Source organism: Pseudophryne corroboree, chromosome 2, assembly GCF_028390025.1.
Source record: "Pseudophryne corroboree isolate aPseCor3 chromosome 2, aPseCor3.hap2, whole genome shotgun sequence".
NCBI classification, from domain to species: domain Eukaryota; kingdom Metazoa; phylum Chordata; class Amphibia; order Anura; family Myobatrachidae; genus Pseudophryne; species Pseudophryne corroboree.
This window is the reverse complement of record NC_086445.1, coordinates 7,551,381-7,578,964: the sequence shown is the minus strand read 5'-3', so window position 1 is coordinate 7,578,964 and position 27,584 is coordinate 7,551,381. Positions and strand designations below refer to the sequence as shown.

The 27,584-nt window shown below is 48.1% G+C and overlaps 1 protein-coding gene across 1 annotated transcript in view; it reads right to left on the bottom strand.

Moving 5' to 3' along the window:
• Positions 1-2,175: 2,175 nt before the first annotated feature.
• Positions 2,176-27,584, bottom strand: part of LOC134988793 (transient receptor potential cation channel subfamily M member 2-like) — a 734,670-nt gene continuing 709,261 nt past the window's right edge. Inside the window, exons 30-35 of the mRNA XM_063950575.1 lie at positions 15,886-15,972; positions 9,969-10,074; positions 2,890-2,991; positions 2,690-2,800; positions 2,263-2,302; positions 2,176-2,180 (exon numbers count right to left, since the gene is read on the bottom strand). Of these exons, the coding sequence (XP_063806645.1) occupies positions 2,176-2,180; positions 2,263-2,302; positions 2,690-2,800; positions 2,890-2,991; positions 9,969-10,074; positions 15,886-15,972 (451 nt within the window). The remainder of the gene's footprint in view (positions 2,181-2,262; positions 2,303-2,689; positions 2,801-2,889; positions 2,992-9,968; positions 10,075-15,885; positions 15,973-27,584) is intronic.

Genomic DNA, 27,584 nt, shown 5'->3' with positions numbered 1-27,584 from the left:
GGAATATTGATACATCTGTTACAGTTACTTTGTATTGTTACACATCAGGAATAATGATACATCTGTTACAGTTACTTTGTATTGTTACACATCAGGAATAATGATACATCTGTTACAGTTACTTTGTATTGTTACACATCAGGAATATTGATACATCTGTTACAGTTACTTTGTATTGTTACACATCAGGAATAATGATACATCTGTTACAGGTACTTTGTATTGTTACACATCAGGAATAATGATACATCTGTTACAGTTACTTTGTATTGTTACACATCAGGAATAATGATACATCTGTTACAGTTTACTTTGTATTGTTACACATCAGGAATATCGATACATCTGTTACAGTTACTTTGTATTGTTACACATCAGGAATAATGATACATCTGTTACAGGTACTTTGTATTGTTACACATCAGGAATAATGATACATCTGTTACAGTTACTTTGTATTGTTACACATCAGGAATAATGATACATCTGTTACAGTTACTTTGTATTGTTACACATCAGGAATATCGATACATCTGTTACAGTTACTTTGTATTGTTACACATCAGGAATATCGATACATCTGTTACAGTTACTTTGTATTGTTACACATCAGGAATATTGATACATCTGTTACAGTTACTTTGTATTGTTACACATCAGGAATATTGATACATCTGTTACAGTTACTTTGTATTGTTACACATCAGGAATAATGATACATCTGTTACAGTTACTTTGTATTGTTACACATCAGGAATATCGATACATCTGTTACAGTTACTTTGTATTGTTACACATCAGGAATAATGATACATCTGTTGCAGTTACTTTGTATTGTTACACATCAGGAATAATGATACATCTGTTACAGTTACTTTGTATTGTTACACATCAGGAATATCGATACATCTGTTACAGTTACTTTGTATTGTTACACATCAGGAATATCGATACATCGGTTGCAGTTACTTTGTATTGTTACACATCAGGAATATCGATACATCTGTTACAGTTACTTTGTATTGTTACACATCAGGAATAATGATACATCTGTTGCAGTTACTTTGTATTGTTACACATCAGGAATATCGATACATCTGTTACAGTTACTTTGTATTGTTACACATCAGGAATATCGATACATCGGTTGCAGTTACTTTGTATTGTTACACATCAGGAATATCGATACATCTGTTACAGTTACTTTGTATTGTTACACATCAGGAATAATGATACATCTGTTACAGTTACTTTGTATTGTTACACATCAGGAATAATGATACATCGGTTGCAGTTACTTTGTATTGTTACACATCAGGAATATTGATACATCTGTTACAGTTACTTTGTATTGTTACACATCAGGAATAATGATACATCTGTTGCAGTTACTTTGTATTGTTACACATCAGGAATAATGATACATCTGTTACAGTTACTTTGTATTGTTACACATCAGGAATATCGATACATCTGTTACAGTTACTTTGTATTGTTACACATCAGGAATATCGATACATCGGTTGCAGTTACTTTGTATTGTTACACATCAGGAATATCGATACATCTGTTACAGTTACTTTGTATTGTTACACATCGGGAATATCGATACATCTGTTACAGTTACTTTGTATTGTTACACATCAGGAATAATGATACATCGGTTGCAGTTACTTTGTATTGTTACACATCAGGAATATCGATACATCTGTTGCAGTAACAGCGCAGACATACACGTATAAATGACGATTTGGTGGAATTAATTAACAAAATAACGCCTAATCACGGGTAATTCTGTACTTTATTCATCAATATACTGTGACAATTAAAATACCAGCATAAGGCGACCTTCATGCCGCACAGACAGTATCAGAGGAATAATATGTTACACCCTGATCTAGGGGCAGACTGTCCGCGGAGTTGAAGCTGTTATTACCTCGGCACTATTTAATATATTGGCCTCTGCTTGTAGTTTTCAGACTTACCCCATGTGGTTACAGAATACCATCAGATAATATAAGGTGACCATATAGTGGACTTTGCTTTTAAATATCTGTATTTTCACTTTTTTAACTTTTTAGTTTTTACATAATTTTTCACCTCAATTTTTCACTTTATCTTATCTACAGATTGGGACATTTTTCTATTTTTTTGTTCATAATATAGAAAAATGTCTCAATCTGTGGGTAAGATACATTGAGAAATAGAGGTTAAAATTAGACTAATTGACAAAAATACCACTATATGGTCACCTTATATTACCTGATGTTATTCTGTAACAAGATGACATTAAGTCTGAAAACTACAAGACAGAATATTCTCAAGATTTAATTCTCAGAGAAATTCTCTCTCTTACACGTGTGCGCTACACACACCCTCGCTCTGTCTTTTTCTATTGCAGGTTCTGCTAGACAAAATATTATTTTATAAACTCCGTACTAAAAAACTGTAACCTTAATGTGCGGGAATGTGAGGTCACTCCAGCCACCAGCGCTGCATAAAGCCACAGGAGATAGGAATATAATGGTTACCAGCACTGGGGGTGGATGAGGTCTAATAACTACAGAGAAGACCAAATAAATAAGCAGGTAATGGCTGTCAGGGCATGCTGACACTTGTAGTTCCATAGAACTACTTAAGGATTTTATGACATTACACTATTGACAAGTCGCCACTCCCCATCATTTACCTGAAGAAGTCGTTCTAGACTTTCCTTAGTGTTGAAGTGAATATTGACGGCTGAAGTCTCAATCCAGGAATTATCTGTGTTTCGTGGGTCATCCAGGTAACCATGGAACACCTGTATGAGAACAAGATGTTGTGTGTCTGTGTCACTATTACTATATCTTACTGAGTGTGTCATCACAGTGTAACTCCGAACCCACTGACCTCTACTCCGGAGTCAAACAAGGTCAGGAACTCGCCCAAGTATTCATGTCTCAGGAGGGATTGGAACTTAATAGGAATCTTCTTCCCAGGATCCAGCGTGCCCTGCAATGTAATATACATCATTATACCGAATGTTCCGCACTGCACATTACCCAGACTGCCCTGCAATGTAATATACATCATTATACTGAATGTTCCGCACTACACATTACCCAGTGTGCCCTGCAATGTAATATACATCATTATACCGAATGTTCCGCACTGCACATTACCCAGACTGCCCTGCAATGTAATATACATCATTATACCGAATGTTCCGCACTACACATTACCCAGAGCGCCCTGCAATGTAATATACCTCATTATACCGAATGTTCCGCACTGCACATTACCCAGACTGCCCTGCAATGTAATATACATCATTATACCGAATGTTCCGCACTGCACATTACCCAGACTGCCCTGCAATGTAATATACATCATTATACCGAATGTTCCGCACTACACATTACCCAGTGTGCCCTGCAATGTAATATACATCATTATACCGAATGTTCCGCACTGCACATTACCCAGACTGCCCTGCAATGTAATATACATCATTATACCGAATGTTCCGCACTACACATTACCCAGAGCGCCCTGCAATGTAATATACCTCATTATACCGAATGTTCCGCACTGCACATTACCCAGACTGCCCTGCAATGTAATATACATCATTATACCGAATGTTCCGCACTACACATTACCCAGACTGCCCTGCAATGTAATATACATCATTATACCGAATGTTCCGCACTGCACATTACCCAGACTGCCCTGCAATGTAATATACATCATTATACCGAATGTTCCGCACTGCACATTACCCAGACTGCCCTGCAATGTAATATACATCATTATACCAAATGTTCCGCACTGCACATTACCCAGACTGCCCTGCAATGTAATATACATCATTATACCAAATGTTCCGCACTGCACATTACCCAGACTGCCCTGCAATGTAAAATACATCATTATACCGAATGTTCCGCACTGCACATTACCCAGACTGCCCTGCAATGTAATATACATCATTATACCAAATGTTCCGCACTGCACATTACCTAGACTGCCCTGCAATGTAAAATACATCATTATACCGAATGTTCCGCACTGCACATTACCCAGACTGCCCTGCAATGTAATATACATCATTATACCAAATGTTCCGCACTGCACATTACCCAGACTGCCCTGCAATGTAATATACATCATTATACCGAATGTTCCGCACTGCACATTACCCAGACTGCCCTGCAATGTAATATACATCATTATACCGAATGTTCCGCACTGCACATTACCCAGACTGCCCTGCAATGTAATATACATCATTATACCGAATGTTCCGCATTACACATTACCCTGACTGCCCTGCAATGTAATATACATCATTATACCGAATGTTCCGCACTACACATTACCCAGTGTGCCCTGCAATGTAATATACATCTTTATACCGAATGTTCCGCACTGCACATTACCAAGACTGCCCTGCAATGTAATATACATCATTATACCGAATGTTCCGCACTGCACATTACCCAGAGCGCCCTGCAATGTAATATACATCATTATACCGAATGTTCCGCACTGCACATTACCCAGAGTGCCCTGCAATGCAATATACATCATTATACCGAAAGTTCCGCACTACACATTACCCAGAGCGCCCTGCAATGTAATATACCTCATTATACCGAATGTTCCGCACTGCACATTACCCATAGTGCCCTGCAATGTAATATACCTCATTATACCGAATGTTCCGCACTGCACATTACCCAGACTGCCCTGCAATGTAATATACCTCATTATACCGAATGTTCCGCACTGCACGTTACCCAGAGCGCCCTGCAATGCAATATACATCATTATACCGAATGTTCCGCACTGCACATTACCCAGAGCGCCCTGCAATGTAATATACCTCATTATACCGATTGTTCCGCACTGCACATTACCCAGACTGCCCTGCAATGTAATATACCTCATTATACCGAATGTTCCGCACTACACATTACCCAGACTGCCCTGCAATGTAATATACATCACTATACCGAATGTTCCGCACTGCACATTACCCAGACTGCCCTGCAATGTTATATACATCATAATACCGAATGTTCCGCACTGCACATTACCCAGACTGCCCTGCAATGTTATATACATCATAATACCGAATGTTCCGCACTGCACATTACCCAGACTGCCCTGCAATGTTATATACATCATAATACCGAATGTTCCGCACTGCACATTACCCAGAGTGCCATGCAATGTAATATACATCATTATACCGAATGTTCCGCACTACACATTATCCAGAGTGCCCTGCAATTCACAATACCCAAAGGTTGGTGCAATGCTTATTAACCAGGTCACTCTGCAATGTACATTGGACCTGGGGGGTCATTCCGAGTTGTTCGCTCTGTATTTTTTTCTCGCAACGGAGCGATTAGTCGCTAATGCGCATGCGCAATGTCCGCAGTGCGACTGCGCCAAGTAAATTTGCTATGCAGTTAGGAATTTTACTCACGGCATTACGAGGTTTTTTCTTCGTTCTGGTGATCGTAATGTGATTGACAGGAAGTGGGTGTTTCTGGGTGGAAACTGGCCGTTTTATGGGAGTGTGTGAAAAAACGCTACCGTTTCTGGGAAAAACGCGGGAGTGGCTGGAGAAACGGAGGAGTGTCTGGGCGAACGCTGGGTGTGTTTGTGACGTCAAACCAGGAACGACAAGCACTGAACTGATCGCAGATGCCGAGTAAGTCTGGAGCTACTCAGAAACTGCTAAGAAGTGTCTATTCGCAATTCTGCTAATCTTTCGTTCGCAATTTTGATAAGCTAAGATTCACTCCCAGTAGGCGGCGGCTTGACCACCCTGGTTCATGTTTGTAAGTAAAGCAAAAAAGCAAGCAGCTGGGCAAAACCTTGCTGCACTGCAGGTGGGGCAGATGTAACATGTGCAGAGAGAGTTAGATTTGGGTAGTTTGTGTTCAAACTGAAATGTAATTTGCAGTGTAAAAATAAAGATTTACGGTATTTGTGGTCTTTGTGCAGAAGCAGCCAGTATTTACCCTGCACAGAAAAAATATAACCCACCCAGATCTAACTCTCTCTGCACGTTATATCTGCCCCCCCCCCCCCACCCCCCATGCAGTGCACATGTGTGGCATACTGGAATGTTAGGAAACAAGAGATACTGTATTGGAAAGTTCCAAAAGCCATTTGATTCTAATCAGGGAGTTTATGGCCCCAAACCAGTTAAACCAGTTACTTGCAGACCCTGCCACATGTAGGGGGTTAGGACAGGAAGTGTAGGGGGTTTTGAGGACAAGAAACAAAGCACAGGCTAGAGTTCAGTGTGAGCTGAGGACTGAGATGGAGGGCACAGGCTAGTGTCCAGGAGAAACGCAGTCTGGGGACCGTGGACAGGCAAAAGTGAGTTCCATGGTTCCTGGCATTATGGAGTAGCAGGTAGGTGCTGCTAGGAAGAGCAAAAGATATCCAGATGTGCAGTGTGAGAGCAGCAACAGCATGAGCAATCAGTGGAAGAAACAAAAGGGATCCCCACCTTCAGAGGTACCCTAGAAGCAGGATGGGAGGTGTGAGTCTTCAGGAGAGGACTATCCGGGTGAGTGGTAGGAAACCACGTGAGACGGAAGTCCCCCAGAGAGGTGTCCATGAGAGATCCTGTTTATATAGACTGTAGATATCCCTAAGCGAATTGGGAGAAATTAACCTCAGTTTGCGGTCACCGCACTACTGATTCCCAGAGACTGCGCTGGTATGTACTGTAATCATACTTGCCTACCTGACCCTCTCCATGAGGAGGAAAATGCTCTGTTCCTGGACTTTCCTGGTAATGTATGATTGCCATCACCTGTGGTGAAACACCTTTCTTAGCAATTAACTAGCTCACCACAGATGATGGCAATTATACATTACCAGGAAAGTCCAGGAACAGAGCATTTTCTCCCTCATGGAGAGGGTCAGGTAGGCAAGTATGACTGTAATGCTGCCCCATCATTGTTTATGCTGTTATTGTCATTTAAGCAAATTACAGAAAATGTAACCTGATGTAACGCATATGAATATTGTGCTGGAGAGAGGAGAACAAGAAATGAAATGCGATTGTCGTGATAACCTGTCTGAACAAACTGCTTGCTTATGTGAGGAGACGGCCTGGCATGCAATGCTTTAAAATGACTGATGAAGCTGCCGCTGCCCAGCTATCACACATGGTTTTGCCCAGCTTTTTTGCTTAAATTACAGACATGAAACAGGCCCATTACACAGAGGTCTGTGCAGCGTACATTAACCAGCATGTACTGTAATGCATTACCCACAAGGGCCTGCAATAGAGTACTCTACACACTACCCGTCGTGCCTCCAATACACACTACCCGCCGTGCCTCCAATACACACTACCCGTCGTGCCTCCAATACATACTACCCGTCGTGCATCCAATACACACTACCCGTTGTGCCTCCAATACACACTACCCGTCGTGCCTCCAATACACACTACTCATCGTGCCTCCAATGCACACTTCCCGTCGTGCCTCCAATACACACTACCCAGAGTTCAATGCAGTGCTTTCTACTCAGACTCATGCTCACCACCCAGAATGCCCTGCCTTGCACACCACCCAGAATGCCCTGCCATGCACACCACCCAGAATGCCTTGCCATGCACACCACCCAGAATGCCCTGCCATGCACACCACCCAGAAGGCCCTGCCATGCACACCACACAGAATGCCCTGCCATGCACACCACACAGAATGCCCTGCCGTGCTCACCACCCAGAAGGCCCTTCCAAACTCACTACCCAGAGTGTCCTGCCATGCTCACTACCCAGAGTGCCTGCCATGCTCACTACCCAGAGTGTCCTGCCATGCTCACTACCCAGAGTGTCCTGCCATGCTCACTACCCAGAGTGTCCTGCCATGCTCACTACCCAGAGTGTCCTGCCATGCTCACTACCCAGAGTGTCCTGCCATGCTCACTACCCAGAGTGCCTGCCATGCTCACTACCCAGAGTGTCCTGCCATGCTCACTACCCAGAGTGCCTGCCATGCTCACTACCCAGAGTGTCTGCCATGCTCACTACCCAGAGTGCCCTGCCATGCTCACTACCCAGAGTGCCTGCCATGCTCACTACCCAGAGTTCCCTGCCATGCTCACTACCCAGAGTTCCCTGCCATGCTCACTACCCAGAGTGTCCTGCCATGCTCACTACCCAGAGTGTCCTGCCATGCTCACTACCCAGAGTGTCCTGCCATGCTCACTACCCAGAGTGTCCTGCCATGCTCACTACCCAGAGTGTCCTGCCATGCTCACTACCCAGAGTGCCTGCCATGCTCACTACCCAGAGTGTCCTGCCATGCTCACTACCCAGAGTGCCTGCCATGCTCACTACCCAGAGTGTCTGCCATGCTCACTACCCAGAGTGCCCTGCCATGCTCACTACCCAGAGTGCCTGCCATGCTCACTACCCAGAGTTCCCTGCCATGCTCACTACCCAGAGTTCCCTGCCATGCTCACTACCCAGAGTGTCCTGCCATGCTCACTACCCAGAGTGTCCTGCCATGCTCACTACCCAGAGTGTCCTGCCATGCTCACTACCCAGAGTGTCCTGCCATGCTCACTACCCAGAGTGCCTGCCATGCTCACTACCCAGAGTGTCTGCCATGCTCACTACCCAGAGTGCCCTGCCATGCTCACTACCCAGAGTGCCTGCCATGCTCACTACCCAGAGTGCCCTGCCATGCTCACTACCCAGAGTGCCTGCCATGCTCACTACCCAGAGTTCCCTGCCATGCTCACTACCCAGAGTTCCCTGCCATGCTCACTACCCAGAGTGTCCTGCCATGCTCACTACCCAGAGTGTCCTGCCATGCTCACTACCCAGAGTGTCCTGCCATGCTCACTACCCAGAGTGTCCTGCCATGCTCACTACCCAGAGTGCCTGCCATGCTCACTACCCAGAGTGTCTGCCATGCTCACTACCCAGAGTGCCCTGCCATGCTCACTACCCAGAGTGCCTGCCATGCTCACTACCCAGAGTTCCCTGCCATGCTCACTACCCAGAGTTCCCTGCCATGCTCACTACCCAGAGTGTCCTGCCATGCTCACTACCCAGAGTGTCCTGCCATGCTCACTACCCAGAGTGTCCTGCCATGCTCACTACCCAGAGTGTCCTGCCATGCTCACTACCCAGAGTGTCCTGCCATGCTCACTACCCAGAGTGCCTGCCATGCTCACTACCCAGAGTGTCCTGCCATGCTCACTACCCAGAGTGCCTGCCATGCTCACTACCCAGAGTGTCTGCCATGCTCACTACCCAGAGTGCCCTGCCATGCTCACTACCCAGAGTGCCTGCCATGCTCACTACCCAGAGTTCCCTGCCATGCTCACTACCCAGAGTTCCCTGCCATGCTCACTACCCAGAGTGTCCTGCCATGCTCACTACCCAGAGTGTCCTGCCATGCTCACTACCCAGAGTGTCCTGCCATGCTCACTACCCAGAGTGTCCTGCCATGCTCACTACCCAGAGTGTCCTGCCATGCTCACTACCCAGAGTGTCCTGCCATGCCCACTACCCAGAGTGTCTGCCATGCTCACTACCCAGAGTGTCCTGCCATGCTCACTACCCAGAGTGCCCTGCCATGCTCACTACCCAGAGTGTCCTGCCATGCTCACTACCCAGAGTGTCCTGCCATGCTCACTACCCAGAGTGCCTGCCATGCTCACTACCCAGAGTGTCCTGCCATGCTCACTACCCAGAGTGTCCTGCCATGCTCACTACCCAGAGTGCCTGCCATGCTCACTACCCAGAGTGTCCTGCCATGCTCACTACCCAGAGTGTCCTGCCATGAGTGTCCTGCCATGCTCACTACCCAGAGTGTCCTGCCATGCTCACTACCCAGAGTGCCCTGCCCAGAATTCCATGAGCTGTTCACATACTTAGGCGCTTATCACTGCTGTATATTATTATTAGGAGAGAAGGAGTTTGTACTTACCCCGGGTAATGACCACAGCTCATTTCTTTTCAGCTTCACAACCAAAACCTCCAACTTCTTCCTGAGTGTCTTACGGACAGAACTTGTCCCTATTTTCTTGTGCCATCTGGAGATCACATGATAGAAAATAGTCATTAATGTCAGTCACCACTATGCAGCCATCTCCTCCTCATACATATAAACCAGAAGGAGAGGCTGGAATAATGAGGTAGATGTATAACAGTGATAGGCAATCTGCTGCATAAACTTCATATGGAATTCGTACTCCCATCCCTATTTCATATAGATGATTACTGATGGAGCACACTACCTCCCAATAGCCTGTGATGGGGGGGGGAAATCCCAATAGCCTGTGACGGGGGGGGGGGGGGGGGATCCCAATAGCCTGTGATGGGGGGGGGGGGGAAATCCCAATAGCCTGTGATGGGGGGGGGGGGGGGAAATCCCAATAGCCTGTGATGGGGGGGGATCCCAATAGCCTGTGATGGGGGGGTCCCAATAGCCTGTGATGGGGAGGGGGGGTCCCAATAGCATGTGATGGGGGGTCCCAATAGCCTGTGATGGGGGGTCCCAATAGCCTGTGATGGGGGGTCCCAATAGCCTGTGATGGGGGGTCCCAATAGCCTGTGATGGGGGGTCCTAATAGCCTGTGATGGGGGGTATCCCAATAGCCTGTGATGGGGGGTATCCCAATAGCCTGTGATGGGGGGTATCCCAATAGCCTGTGATGGGGGGTATCCCAATAGCCTGTGATGGGGGGTATCCCAATAGCCTGTGATGGGGGGTATCCCAATAGCCTGTGATGGGGGGTATCCCAATAGCCTGTGATGGGGGGTATCCCAATAGCCTGTGATGGGGGGTATCCCAATAGCCTGTGATGGGGGTATCCCAATAGCCTGTGATGGGAGGTATCCCAATAGCCTGTGATGGGAGGTATCCCAATAGCCTGTGATGGGAGGTATCCCAATAGCCATTGATGGGGGGTATTCCAATAGCCTGTGATGGGGGGTATCCCAATAGCCTGTGATGGGGGGTATCCCAATAGCCTGTGATGGGGGGTCCCAATAGCCTGTGATGGGGAGGGGGGGTCCCAATAGCATATGATGGGGGGGTCCCAATAGCCTGTGATGGGGGGTATCCCAATAGCCTGTGATGGGTGGTATCCCAATAGCCTGTGATGGGGGGTATCCCAATAGCCTGTGATGGGGGGTATCCCAATAGCCTGTGATGGGAGGTATACCAATAGTCTGTGATGGGGGGTATCCCAATAGCCTGTGATGGGGGGGTATCCCAATAGCCTGTGATGGGGGGGTATCCCAATAGCCTGTGATGGGGGTATCCCAATAGCCTGTGATGGGGAGGGGGGGTCCCAATAGCATGTGATGGGGGGGTCCCAATAGTCTGTGATGGGGGGTATCCCAATAGCCTGTGATGGGGGGTATCCCAATAGCCTGTGATGGGAGGTATCCCAATAGCCTGTGATGGGGGGTATCCCAATAGCCTGTGATGGGGGGTATTCCAATAGCCTGTGATGGGGGGTATCCCAATAGCCTGTGATGGGGGGTATCCCAATAGCCTGTGATGGGGGGTATCCCAATAGCCTGTGAGGGGGGGTATCCCAATAGCCTGTGAGGGGGGGTATCCCAATAGCCTGTGATGGGGGGTATCCCAATAGCCTGTGATGGGGGGTATCCCAATAGCCTGTGAGGGGGGGTATCCCAATAGCCTGTGATGGGGGGTATCCCAATAGCCTGTGATGTGGTGTACCCCAATAGCCTGTGATGGGCTGTACCCCAATTGCCTGTGATGGGGTGTACTCCAATAGCCTGTGATGGGGGTTACCCCAATAGCCTGTGATGGGGTGTACCCCAATAGCCTGTGATGGGGTGTACCCCAATAGCCTGTGATGGGGGGGGGGGGGGCGAATCCGGTTGATAGATCCACAATAAAAAGATAATGTAGACAGTTAATAGGTCGACATGCAATACATCAACGGGTTCAAAAAGGTCGACACAAGATTTTTGAATAATTTTTTAGAACTTTTTCATCCTTTACCATCCAGCTGGATTACACCTGGGAATAGTACCCTGCGCCAGACACAGTGGTAGTGGAGTGAGGCACCTTGCCCAAAACATGGCAAGTGAAGCGAGCCCGGGAGAGCACACGTTTCCATCAGATATGGGGAAACATACAAAATTACACAAAAAAAGTGGGTAGACCTTTTCTACTGTATACATTTTTACTGTAGATCTATTGAGTAAATATATAGTGATACATGATGTGTTACATCTCCCTGTGTCTGCTGCACACGTGTATCACATACGGTACATCTAGTGATACATGACGTGTTACATCTTACCGTGTCTGCTGCACACGTGTATCACATACGGTACATCTAGAGATACATGACGTGTTGCATCTTACCGTGTCTGCTGCACGCGTGTATCACATACAGTACATCTAGTGATACATGACGTGTTACATCTTACCGTGTCTGCTGCACACGTGTATCACATACGGTACATCTAGAGATACATGATGTGTTACATCTCCCTGTGTCTGCGGCACACGTATCACATACGGTACATCTAGAGATACATGACGTGTTACATCTTACAGTGTCTGCTGCACGCGTGTATCACATACAGTACATCTAGTGATACATGACGTGTTACATCTTACCGTGTCTGCTGCACACGTGTCACATACGGTACATCTAGTGATACATGACGTGTTACATCTTACCGTGTCTGCTGCATATGTGTCACATACAGTACATCTAGTGATACATGACGTGTTACATCTTACCGTGTCTGCTGCATATGTGTCACATACAGTACATCTAGTGATACATGACATGTTACATCTTACCGTGTCTGCTGCATATGTGTCACATACAGTACATCTAGTGATACATGACGTGTTACATCTCCCTGTGTCTGCTGCACACGTGTGTCACATACGGTACATCTAGTGATACATGATGTGTTACATCTCCCTGTGTCTGCTGCACACGTGTATCACATACAGTACATCTAGAGATACATGACGTGTTACATCTCCCTGTGTCTGCTCCACACGTGTGTCACATACAGTGCATTTAGTGATACATGACATGTTACATCTTACCGTGTCTGCTGCACACGTGTATCACATACGGTACATCTAGAGATACATGATGTGTTACATCTCCCTGTGTCTGCTGCACACGTATCACATACGGTACATCTAGAGATACATGACGTGTTACATCTTACAGTGTCTGCTGCACGCGTGTATCACATACAGTACATCTAGTGATACATGGCGTGTTACATCTTACCGTGTCTGCTGCACACGTGTCACATACGGTACATCTAGTGATACATGACGTGTTACATCTTACCGTGTCTGCTGCACACGTGTATCACATACGGTACATCTAGTGATACATGATGTGTTACATCTCCCTGTGTCTGCTGCACGTGTGTCACATACAGTACATCTAGTGATACATGACGTGTTACATCTTACCGTGTCTCCTGCACACGTGTATCACATACGGTACATCTAGTGATACATGACGTGTTACATCTCCCTGTGTCGGCTGCACATGTGTGTCACATACAGTACATCTAGTGATACATGACGTGTTACATCATACCGTGTCTGCTGCACACGTGTATCACATACAGTACATCTAGTGATACATGACGTGTTACATCTCCCGGTGTCTGCTGCACATGTGTGTCACATAAAGTACATCTAGTGATACATGACGTGTTACATCTTACCGTGTCTGCTGCACACGTGTATCACATACGGTACATCTTGAGATACATGACGTGTTACTTCCTTACCGTGTCTGCTGCATATGTGTCACATACAGTACATCTAGTAATACATGACGTGTTACATCCCACCGTGTCTGCCGCACACGTGTGTCACATACAGTACATCTAGTGATACATGACGTGTTACATCTTACCGTGTCTGCTGCACACGTGTCACATACGGTACATCCAGTGATACATGATGTGTTACATCTTACCGTGTCTGCCTGCACACGTGTATCACATACGGTACATCTAGTGATACATGATGTGTTACATCTCCCTGTGTCTGCTGCACGTGTGTCACATACAGTACATCTAGTGATACATGACGTGTTACATCTTACCGTGTCTGCTGCACACGTGTATCACATACGGTACATCTAGTGATACATGACGTGTTACATCTCCCTGTGTCGGCTGCACATGTGTGTCACATACAGTACATCTAGTGATACATGACGTGTTACATCATACCGTGTCTGCTGCACACGTGTATCACATACAATACATCTAGTGATACATGACGTGTTACATCTCCCTGTGTCTGCTGCACATGTGTGTCACATAAAGTACATCTAGTGATACATGACGTGTTACATCTTACCGTGTCTGCTGCACACGTGTATCACATACGGTACATCTAGAGATACATGACGTGTTACTTCCTTACCGTGTCTGCTGCATATGTGTCACATACAGTACATCTAGTAATACATGACGTGTTACATCCCACCGTGTCTGCCGCACACGTGTGTCACATACAGTACATCTAGTGATACATGACGTGTTACATCTCCCGGTGTCTGCCTGTACACGTGTGTCACATACGGTACATCTAGTGATACATCTCCCGGTGTCTGCCTGCACACGTGTGTCACATACAGTACATCTAGTGATACATGACGTGTTACATCTCTCTGTGTCTGCCTGCACACGTGTGTCACATACGGTACATCTAGTGATACATGACGTATTACATCTCCCGGTGTCTGCCTGCACACGTGTGTCACATACAGTACATCTAGTGATACATGACGTGTTACATCTCCCAGTGTCTGCCTGCACACGTGTGTCACATACGGTACATCTAGTGATACATGACGTGTTACATCTCCCGGTGTCTGCCTGCACACGTGTGTCACATACAGTACATCTAGTGATACATGACGTGTTACATCTCTCTGTGTCTGCCTGCACACGTGTGTCACATACGGTACATCTAGTGATACATGACGTATTACATCTCCCGGTGTCTGCCTGCACACGTGTGTCACATACAGTACATCTAGTGATACATGACGTGTTACATCTCCCGGTGTCTGCCTGCACACATGTGTCACATACGGTACATCTAGTGATACATGACGTGTTACATCTCCCGGTGTCTGCCTGCACACGTGTGTCACATACAGTACATCTAGTGATACATGACGTGTTACATCTCTCTGTGTCTGCCTGCACACGTGTGTCACATACGGTACATCTAGTGATACATGACGTATTACATCTCCCGGTGTCTGCCTGCACACGTGTGTCACATACAGTACATCTAGTGATACATGACGTATTACATCTCCCGGTGTCTGCCTGCACACGTGTGTCACATACGGTACATCTAGAGATACATGACGTGTTACTTCCTTACCGTGTCTGCTGCATATGTGTCACATACAGTACATCTAGTAATACATGACGTGTTACATCCCACCGTGTCTGCCGCACACGTGTGTCACATACAGTACATCTAGTGATACATGACGTATTACATCTCACTGTGTCTGCTGCACACGTGTGTCACATACAGTACATCTAGTGATACATGACGTGTTACATCTCCCAGTGTCTGCCTGCACACGTGTGTCACATACGGTACATCTAGTGATACATGACGTGTTACATCTCCCGGTGTCTGCCTGCACACGTGTGTCACATACGGTACATCTAGTGATACATGACGTGTTACATCTCCCGGTGTCTGCCTGCACACGTGTGTCACATACGGTACATCTAGTGATACATGACTTGTTACATCTCTCTGTGTCTGCCTGCACACGTGTGTCACATACGGTACATCTAGTGATACATGACGTGTTATATCTCACCGTGTCAGTACAGGATGAAGGGAATGATTCGGTCCGAACCAGCGCAGGCTCCCCACTCCTCTCAGTCCGGTGCGTCCCATTGGGTTTCTGCGGAAGGCATAGCACAGTTATTACACCGCTGGCGTGCGTCACATTATAGACACAGGGTCTGCAGCCTCTCTGCGTGTAGAGCAGACCCACATTCATTACTCTGAGTGCTCTCTCATCATTTCCAGACGTTCCCAATTAATCCCGGAGGACCATACTGTAGGGAGAATAGCGGAATTGAACCCGTCCTGTGCTCTTGTAAGAATCATACACATTCAATTACAATCACGCTCTTATCTTACGATGCTACAATCCCCGCCTTCTACACGCTGCCCTGGCTCACATCCAGGGCCGGCTCCAGGCCTACTAGCACCTTGAGCGAGAAAATGTAAAAGCGCCCCCCCCCCCCCCATGGCGTCCCCGGAAAAGTGGGTGTGGCCTCTGGAAAAGTGGGCGTGGCCTCATAACTTCATATCATCAAACTATAAACATATTTTCACACAATTAGCAGCCTTACACATAGCCACAGTAGTGTTCCTTACACACAATGTCTCCAGTATAGTGCCAGATACACATGACATGCCCCGCAGCAGTGCCACCTACACATGACATGCCCCGCAGCAGTGCCAGCTACACATGACATGCCCCGCAGCAGTGCCAGCTACACATGACATGCCCCGCAGCAGTGCCAGCTACACATGATAGTGTTCACGTTTTAGGGCAGGGTGCTGATCACAGGGAGGGCACATTTTTAAGTTAGGAGGGCAAAATGATGTACATACTGCTTGTTGTTCCCATACCTATATGTAAAAGAATGGACAGTGCGCGCCGAAGGCGCGCAGCAAAAATTAAGGGGAGTTACTTCGTGGGGAAGGTACGTGGCCACATAATAGTGGCAATTTGCATTACACCACACAGTAGTGCAGCTAATACACACTGCACCAGGTAGAACCTCCTATACACTTTGCGCCAGGCACAGCACTGAGACACATTGCCTAGCCACAGACGCCTAGCGGGAACACTACATGACACGCCCCCCAGCAGTGCCAGCTACACGTGACATGCCCCCCAGCAGTGCCAGCTACACGCGACAAGCCCCCCAGCAGTGCCAGCTACACGCGACATGCCCCCCAGCAGTGCCAGCTACACGCGACATGCCCCCCAGCAGTGCCAGCTACACGCGACATGCCCCCCAGCAGTGCCAGCTACACGCGACATGCCCCCCAGCAGTGCCAGCTACACGCGACATGCCCCCCAGCAGTGCCAGCTACACGCGACATGCCCCCCAGCAGTGCCAGCTACACGCGACATGCCCCCCAGCAGTGCCAGCTACACGCGACAAGCCCCCCAGCAGTGCCAGCTACACGCGACATGCCCCCCAGCAGTGCCAGCTACACGCGACATGCCCCCCAGCAGTGCCAGCTACACGCGACATGCTCCCCAGCAGTGCCAGCTACACGCGACATGCCCCCCAGCAGTGCCAGCTACATAAATGGCCACAGAGTGCCAGATACATAAGTGCCCACACAGTGCCAGATACATAAGTGCCCCCACAGTGCCAGATAAAAAAATGCCCACACAGTGCCAGATATGTCCCCACAGTGCCATATATAAAATTGCCCCCACAGTGCCAGATATGCCCCCACAGGGCCAGATACATAAATGCCCCCAGTGCCAGATACATAAATGCCCACACATTGCCAGATGCATAAATGCCCCCAGTGCCAGATGCATTATTGCCCCCCACAGTGTCAGATACATTAATGCCCCCAGTGCCAGATATGCCCCCACAGTGCCAGATATGCCCCCACAGTGCCAGATATGCCCCAGTGCCAGATATGCCCCAGTGCCAGATATGCCCCCACAGTGCCAGATATGCCCCCACAGTGCCAGATATGCCCCCACAGTACCAGATAAATAAGTGCCCCCACAGTGCAGATATACCCCCACAGTGCCAGATACATAAATACCCCCACAGTGCCAGATACAGAAATGCCCCCACAGTGCCAGATACATACATGCCCCCACAGTGCCAGATACATACATGCCCCCACAGTGCAGATACATAAATGCCCCCACAGCGCAGATATGCCCCCACAGTGCCAGAAATGCCCCCACAGTGCCAGATACATTAATGCCCCCTCACAGTGCACAGATAAATGCCCCCCCCCGCAGTGCCAGATAAATGAATGCCCCCCACAGTGCCAGATAAATGCCCCCACAGTGCCAGATACATAAATGCCCCCACAGTGCAAGATTCATAAATGCCCCCACAGTGCAGATATGACCCCACAGCGACAGATATGCCCCCACACTGTGCCAGTGCCCCCTGTCAGGAATCGACTTACCAGACTGGCATCCGTCCGCCGCTGCGGACTCCGTCCTGGCTCCCTGCGGTCACCTGTCGCCTATGCCCCTGCCATGGGACATCATCAAGGTCCTGGGAACACTCCTGAGCCAGCGGGCGTGTGCGCGCCGCGTCCCCGCTGGGCCGCGGCGTGGGCGCCGCCATGACAGTTTCCAATCAGCTAGTATGCTGCGGCCAATCCGGTGCGTGGCCGCACCCACTGTCCTTTCCTCCATCCAATCCCTGCACACCATGGGGTATATAGGAGGCTACAGTTTCACCTCACAGGCATCCTGGACTTTGTGTCATTCTGACAACCTGCATGAAAGGATCGGCTCCTGTTTCTCCTGAGTTCCTGGTTCTCTGCTAAGAACTTATACTCCTGGTGATTCTGCTTTGCTCCCGTGGAACTTCAAGGCTCAGCAATACCAGCAACCTGCATTGGGCTTCACACTCATCACCACCTTGTGTGCTTCAGCCTGCAGTTGAAGACTAAACTCCAGGTGTGTTCATTCCTCCACCTGTGACACAGCTTGCTGCTGCCAGTGCCTCATCACCTGCACTGTGAGTTGGTCTCCTGCTTATGCTCAGGTTTGCAATATCCATCTACTGCCTTAGTTCTCTGTTTTAAAACCCTGCTCTGGTTTCCAAACCAGTATCATTTCATTAACATTCATTCTGTTGTTTTACATTACCGGATATGATTTCTCAAGTCATCTATCATCCATTGCCATAGACTATTTGTTACCATTCCAAGTATTTGACTTTCTCATCTGATATTATTATTTCTGCTGCATTTCTGTTTAAAACTTATCTGCTAATAAAATACCATTGCGCTCATGCGCAAGAACGTGATACAACCTCCTCGTCTCTTTCCTCCTACCTCCACTGACCCACTAGCGCCCCCTCCGGGGACACAGACCAAACACAATCTGACAGTAAGTCCAGGATCGATGGACTCGGATGGTGGACGGAGTGTGGGGTCAGAGGCCTTGCAAAATCTGGTCTCCCGTCTGGATGGTCAAGAGGTTGCGCAGCAGCAGATGCTTCACTTTCTACAAGGGATGTCCTCCCGATTGGATACACTGCAGCAATCCCTGCCAAGTGTACTCTCACCTACTGTTACCCCAGCACCTGCCAGTGCTGTAAGTTCTTCTATGTCGGCTGCATCAGCTCCAGTGTCTCGTCTGCACCTGCCCGTGCCGAGCAAATATGATGGCAGTCCTAAATTATGTCGCGGGTTTCTTAATCAGTGCGAAATACAGTTTGAGTTATTGCCACATAACTTTCCTACACCAAGGTCCAAGGTTGCCTACATCATTTCCTTACTCTCTGGATCTGCTCTGAATTGGGTGTCTCCTCTGTGGGAACGTGCTGACCCTCTGATCAATAACTACTCAGACTTCGTGTCAACCTTTAGACGGATCTTTGACGAGCCTGGTCGTGCAACATCAGCTTCGGCAGACCTGATCCAACTTCGTCAAGGTAACCGAAGCATGGGACAATATGTCATCCAGTTCCAGACGTTGGCTGCAGAAGTCCAATGGAACAACCAAGCTCTGGTAGCAACCTTCTGGCACGGACTTTCGGATCGGATCAAGGACGAACTGGCAACCCGTGACATCCCTGTTCAACTGTCTGACTTGATCTCCCTGTGTATAAAGCTGGACTCTCGCATCCGCGAACGCAATAATGAACGCGCTCGGAGTGAACCTCGCAGAGTAAGGTTCATACCTTCTGTACAGTTTCAGCCTCCTTCTTCTGACGAGCCTATGCAGGTAAATAGGTCCCGCCTAACCCCTGAGGAGCGGGCAAGAAGATTTCGAGAGAGGCTTTGCCTATACTGTGCTGCTGCGGGTCATCAAATTAACTCCTGCACGATGCGTTCGGGAAACGCCAGATCCTGACTTGTAAGGGAGGAGTCAAGTTAGGATCATTCAGTCAAGCTCCTTCTCAACAAGATCTCATTCTTCCAGTGACGCTAGAAACTTCCGTTGGGCTCCAGTCTGCGTCAGCATTAGTGGACTGCGGTGCTGCAGGAAATTTTATCACCCAAGCTGCGGTAAACAAATTTTGCTTGTCTACCTGTGAACTCTCTTATCCTGTATACATTACTGCTGTGGATGGTAGTAGAATCTCTAAAGGGAACATTTCACATCAAACTACCCCAGTGGTTCTGGGAGTTGGATTTCTCCATTCAGAAGTGATCAAGTTCCTGGTCATCCCTCAAGCCACCCAGGAGATTGTCTTGGGCATGCCTTGGCTTCAACTACATAACCCACAGTTCGACTGGACAACGTTGCAGCTTACCTCATGGAGTTCACACTGTCATCATTCCTGCTTAGCCCAAGTGTGTCCCATCAAGTCTACCGAAGTAAAGTCACAGCTAACACTCCCAGCAGCTTATCAAGACTTCGCAGACGTCTTCTGTGAAAAGGCTGCTGATATCCTGCCGCCCCATAGGGAATGGGATTGTCCCATCGATCTCCTTCCTGGCAAGAAGCCACCCAGGGGGCGCACCTACCCTTTGTCTGTTCCTGAAACAGAGGCGATGAGTAATTACATCAGAGAGAATCTTCAGAAAGGATTCATCCGTCCGTCATCATCACCCGCTGGTGCAGGTTTTTTCTTCGTCAAAAAGAAGGATGGTGGACTACGTCCATGCATTGACTATCGGGGTCTCAATGACATTACCATCAAGAATAGTTATCCTCTACCACTTATTACCGAACTTTTTGATAGAGTTAAGGGGGCTCGCATCTTTACCAAATTAGATCTCCGCGGTGCCTATAATCTCATCAGAATCCGGAGTGGTGACGAGTGGAAGACAGCCTTCAACACTCGAGATGGCCATTATGAATACCTGGTAATGCCATTTGGGTTAAGTAATGCTCCAGCGGTATTCCGACACTTCGTGAACGAGATCTTTCGTGATGTCCTGTATAAGTACCTTGTTGTTTACTTAGATGATATTCTTATCTTTTCTCAAGACCTTCCATCTCATCGCCTACAAGTCTGTGAAGTTCTCCGACGTCTTCGTGAAAACCGTCTCTACGGGAAATTATCTAAATGTACCTTCGAAGTTCCCTCTATACCCTTCCTGGGGTATATAATTTCCGGATCGGATCTTCAGATGGACCCGGCAAAATTGGAAGCCATTGCCAATTGGTCCATTCCAAACTCCCTCAAATCTATCCAGCGGTTCCTGGGTTTTGCCAACTATTATAGAAAATTTATTCGAGGATTCTCCACTCTCATCGCTCCTATTACCAACCTGACTCGGAAAGGGGCAGATCATTCCAACTGGTCAGAAGAAGCCTTGGCAGCCTTCCGGAAGATCAAGCTAGCCTTTATGTCTGCTCCAGTGCTGTCACAGCCAGATGTCAACAGGCCGTTCGAGTTGGAGGTAGATGCCTCTACAGTTGGGGTTGGAGCTGTTCTCTCCCAGAAGGGATCTGATGGGAAAGTTCACCCTTGTGGATTCTTTTCTCGCAAGTTTCTTCCCGCAGAAGCTAACTACTCCGTGGGAGATCAAGAGTTACTGGCAATCAAACTGGCTCTCGAGGAATGGAGATATCTCCTAGAAGGGGCTAAACATCCGTTTAACATCTTCACGGATCATAAAAACCTGCTATACCTAAAAGCAGCTCAGTGCCTTAACCCTCGCCAGTCCAGGTGGGCTATGTTTTTCTCACGTTTTAATTTTAGGCTTCATTTCCGCCCAGGTTCACAGAATGTGAAAGCCGACGCATTATCCCGGTCCATGGAATCAGAAGAGGGAACATCTGACTCTGTGCCACATTCCATCCTGAGTCCCGTGGTTTTCGCTGCCTCTCAAGTCTCTCCAGCTCCACCTCCGGGTAAGACTTTTGTTTCCCCAGAACTCCGTCCCAAGTTGCTAGCTTGGGCCCACCAATCCAAGTTCACTGGTCATCCTGGTGTCCTGAAGACATTCAAGTTCCTTTCTGCGTCATATTGGTGGCCGAAGATGAAAGTGGACATCCAGGATTTCGTGGCATCCTGTCCTAAATGTGTGCAGCACAAGACTCCTCGTCAGTCTCCAGCAGGTCAGTTACAACCCTTATCTGTCCCTAATCGTCCTTGGTCTCACCTATCAATGGATTTTATCACTGATCTTCCACCTTCTCAGGGACATAACACTATTTGGGTTGTAGTGGACAGATTTTCCAAGATGGCTCATTTCGTTCCTCTCCAGGGTCTCCCTTCAGCCCCGAAACTTGCCCAGATCTTCCTACAGGAGATCTTCCGTTTACACGGTTTACCCTCCGAAATAATATCTGATCGGGGGGTACAGTTTGTAGCAAGGTTTTGGAGGGCCCTCTGTTCTGCCATGCAGATAAAATTGAAATTCTCGTCATCATACCATCCTCAGACGAACGGGCAGACAGAGAGAGTCAATCAAGAACTTGAGACTTTCCTAAGGCTATATGTAACATCCTCCCAGGATGATTGGTTCAATCTGCTCCCATGGGCCGAGTTTGCCCATAACTTTCGTTACCACACTGCTACAGACACGACACCTTTCTTTGCAGTCTATGGGCAACATCCCCGGGTACCTGAATTCCAAGAACTCCCTCACATGGATGTTCCTGCTGCCACTACTGCTCTGACTCAGTTTTCCTCCATTTGGAAAAGAATTCATGTTTCCCTCAAAAAAGCCTCCAGTCGATACAAGATCTACGCCGACCGCAAGAGACGTGCGGTTCCCCATTTGAAACCGGGGGACAGGGTTTGGTTATCAACCCGCAACCTTCGTCTCAGGGTCCCATCCATGAAGTTTGCACCACGCTTCATTGGTCCATACCCTATTGAGAGTGTCATCAACCCAGTGGCTTACAAGTTGAAATTACCACCTTCACTTCGTATTCCTAATGCCTTTCACATTTCTCTCCTCAGACCTCTAGTCCTAAACCGCTTTCAGAATACTCTTCCAGCAGGTCCCAAGGTTCGAACTCAGCGGGGCGTGGAATTTGAGATCAACAAGATTCTGGACTCTCGTTGCCGGTATGGACGTCTCCAGTACCTGGTCGATTGGTTCGGTTATGGCCCAGAGGAGAGAAGCTGGGTGAATTCATCTGATGTCCATGCTCCTAGGTTGGTCCGTGTCTTCCACAGCACTCATCCCTCCAAACCACGTGGGTGTTCGGTGTCCACCCCTAAAGGAGGGGGTACTGTCAGGAATCGACTTACCAGACTGGCATCCGTCCGCCGCTGCGGACTCCGTCCTGGCTCCCTGCGGTCACCTGTCGCCTATGCCCCTGCCATGGGACATCATCAAGGTCCTGGGAACACTCCTGAGCCAGCGGGCGTGTGCGCGCCGCGTCCCCGCTGGGCCGCGGCGTGGGCGCCGCCATGACAGTTTCCAATCAGCTAGTATGCTGCGGCCAATCCGGTGCGTGGCCGCACCCACTGTCCTTTCCTCCATCCAATCCCTGCACACCATGGGGTATATAGGAGGCTACAGTTTCACCTCACAGGCATCCTGGACTTTGTGTCATTCTGACAACCTGCATGAAAGGATTGGCTCCTGTTTCTCCTGAGTTCCTGGTTCTCTGCTAAGAACTTATACTCCTGGTGATTCTGCTTTGCTCCCGTGGAACTTCAAGGCTCAGCAATACCAGCAACCTGCATTGGGCTTCACACTCATCACCACCTTGTGTGCTTCAGCCTGCAGTTGAAGACTAAACTCCAGGTGTGTTCATTCCTCCACCTGTGACACAGCTTGCTGCTGCCAGTGCCTCATCACCTGCACTGTGAGTTGGTCTCCTGCTTATGCTCAGGTTTGCAATATCCATCTACTGCCTTAGTTCTCTGTTTTAAAACCCTGCTCTGGTTTCCAAACCAGTATCATTTCATTAACATTCATTCTGTTGTTTTACATTACCGGATATGATTTCTCAAGTCATCTATCATCCATTGCCATAGACTATTTGTTACCATTCCAAGTATTTGACTTTCTCATCTGATATTATTATTTCTGCTGCATTTCTGTTTAAAACTTATCTGCTAATAAAATACCATTGCGCTCATGCGCAAGAACGTGATACAACCTCCTCGTCTCTTTCCTCCTACCTCCACTGACCCACTAGCGCCCCCTCCGGGGACACAGACCAAACACAATCTGACACCCCCACAGTGCAGATATGCCCCCACACAGTGCCAGTGCCCCCACAGTGCAGATATGCCCCCACACAGTGCCAATGCCCCCACATAGTGCCAGTGCCCCCACAGTGCAAGATTCATAAATGCCCCCACAGTGCAGATATGACCCCACAGCGACAGATATGCCCCCACACTGTGCCAGTGCCCCCACAGTGCAGATATGCCCCCACACAGTGCCAATGCCCCCACATAGTGCCAGTGCCCCCACATAGTGCCAGTGCCCCCACACACAGTGCCCGGCCCCGACGATCCCAACATACCTGCGGCGACGCTGGGAGGGGACGTGCTGCTGTTGAGCCTGAGGGCCACCGACTGTTCCCGGCCGCTTGGTGCGCGCTGCGCGGCGTCTGACGTCAGACGCCGGCGCCGCGCCGCGCAGCGCACAGTTTTGAAAGGCCGGGGACGGCGGGGAGAGCTGCCTGCAGTGTACAGGGCCGGCTCCAGGTAAGACTATGGCGGCGCCAGCGCGCGGCGCCCATTAAGGGTGGCGCCCCGCGCGGCCGCTCTAGTCGAACGTGCCTAGAGCCGGCCCTGCTCACATCCTACTTATCACAGCGCACTTACAGTTTCCGTTTCTCCAGATCCCACATCTCAGGACCAGGCTCTCCCCTCTCTACCCTCTCTCTGTCTCCTGTCACTACATATGTACCAACGTTCAGCTCACCCGCGATGCATATAGTGATGAGCGGGTTCGGTTCCTCGGAATCCGAACCCCCCCGAACTTCACCCATTTTAAACGGGTCCGAGGCAGACTCGGATCCTCCCGCCTTGCTCGGTTAACCCGAGCGTGCCCGAACGTCATCATCCCGCGCATCGCCACCATTTTCACTTGTGCTTTGGAGATGATAGGGAGAGGACGTGCAGCGTTCTCTCAGTTGTGTTCAGTGTGCTGCAAATATCTGTGCTCAGTGTGCTGCAAATATCTACGTTCTCTGCCTGAAAAACGCTACATATCTGTGCTGCATTGTAGTATAGGAGGACAGTGCAGAATTTTGCTGACCAGTGACCACCAGTATATAATATATAGCAGTACGGTACAGTAGGCCACTGCTCTACCTACCTCTGTGTCGTCAAGTATACTATCCATCCATACCTGTGGTGCATTTTAGTTGTTGTGCACAGTATATATAGCAGAAGGACAGTGCAGACTTTTGCTGACCACCAGTATATAATATATAGCAGTACGGTACAGTAGGCCACTGCTCTACCTACCTCTGTGTCGTCAAGTATACTATCCATCCATACCTGGGGTGCATTTTAGTTGTTGTGCGGTGTATATATAGTAGGAGGACAGTGCAGAATTTTGCTAACCACCAGTATATAATATAGAGCAGTACAGTACAGTAGGCCACTGCTCTACCTACCTCTGTGTCGTCAAGTATACTATCCATACATACCTGTGGTGCATTTAAGTTGTGCGGTGTATATATAGTAGGAGGACAGTGCAGAATATTGCTGACCACCAGTATATAATATATAGCAGTACGGTACAGTAGGCCACTGCTCTACCTACCTCTGTGTCGTCAAGTATACTATCCATCCATACCTGGGGTGCATTTTAGTTGTTGTGCGGTGTATATATAGTAGGAGGACAGTGCAGAATTTTGCTGACCACCAGTATATAATATAGAGCAGTACAGTACAGTAGGCCACTGCTCTACCTACCTCTGTGTCGTCAAGTATACTATCCATCCATACCTGTGGTGCATTTAAGTTGTGCGGTGTATATATAGTAGGAGGACAGTGCAGAATATTGCTGACCACCAGTATATAATATATAGCAGTACGGTACAGTAGTCCACTGCTCTACCTACCTCTGTGTCGTCAAGTATACTATCCATCCATACCTGTGGTGCATTTTAGTTGTGCGGTGTATATATAGTAGGAGGACAGTGCAGAATTTTGCTGACCACCAGTATATAATATTTAGCGGTACGGTACAGTAGGCCACTGCTCTACCTACCTCTGTATCGTCAAGTATACTATCCATCCATACCTGTGGTGCATTTAAGTTTTTGTGCGCAGTATATATAGTAGTAGGCCATTGCTATTGATATATTACTGACATATAATTCCACACATTAAAAAATGGAGAACAAAAATGTGGAGGGTAAAATAGGGAAAGATCAAGATCCACTTCCACCTCGTGCTGAAGCTGCTGCCACTAGTCATGGCCGAGACGATGAAATGCCATCAACGTCGTCTGCCAAGGCCGATGCCCAATGTCATAGTAGAGAGCATGTAAAATACAAAAAACAAAAGTTCAGTAAAGTGACCCACAAATCAAAATTAAAAGCGTCTGATGAGAAGCGTAAACTTGCCAATATGCCATTTACGACACGGAGTGGCAAGGAACGGCTGAGGCCCTGTCCTATGTTCATGGCTAGTGGTTCAGATTCACAGGAGGATGGAAGCACAGAATTCACAGGAGGATGCTAGAAAACTTAAAAGAGTTAAGATGGCAAAAGCACAGCAAAGAACTGTGCGTTCTTCTAAATCACAAATCCCCAAGGAGAGTCCAATTGTGTCAGCTGCGATGCCTGACCTTCCCAACACTGGACGGGAAGAGGTGGCGCCTTACACCATTTGCACGCCCCCTGCAAGTGCTGGAAGGAGCACCCGCAGTCCAGTTCCTGATAGTGAAATTGAAGATGTCACTGTTGAAGTACACCAGGATGAGGAGGATATGGGTGTTGCTGGCGCTGGGGAGGAAATTGACAAGGAGGATTCTGATGGTGAGGTGGTTTGTTTAAGTTAGGCACCCCGGAGAGACACCGGTTGTCCGTGGGACGAATATGGCCATTGACATGCCTGGTCAAAATACAAAAAAAAATCAGCTCTTCGGTGTGGAATTATTTCAACAGAAATGCGGACAACTGGTGTCAAGCCACGTGTTGCCTTTGTCAAGCTGTAATAAGTAGGGGTAAGGACGTTAACCACCTAGGAACATCCTCCCTTATACGTCACCTGCAGCGCATTCATCACAAGTCATTGACCAGTTCAAAAACTTTGGGTGACAGCGGAAGCAGTCCACTGACAACTAAATCCCTTCCTCTTGTAACCAAGCTCCTGCAAACCACACCACCAACTCCCTCGGTGTCAATTTCCTGCTTACACAGGAAAGCCAATAGTCCTGCAGGCC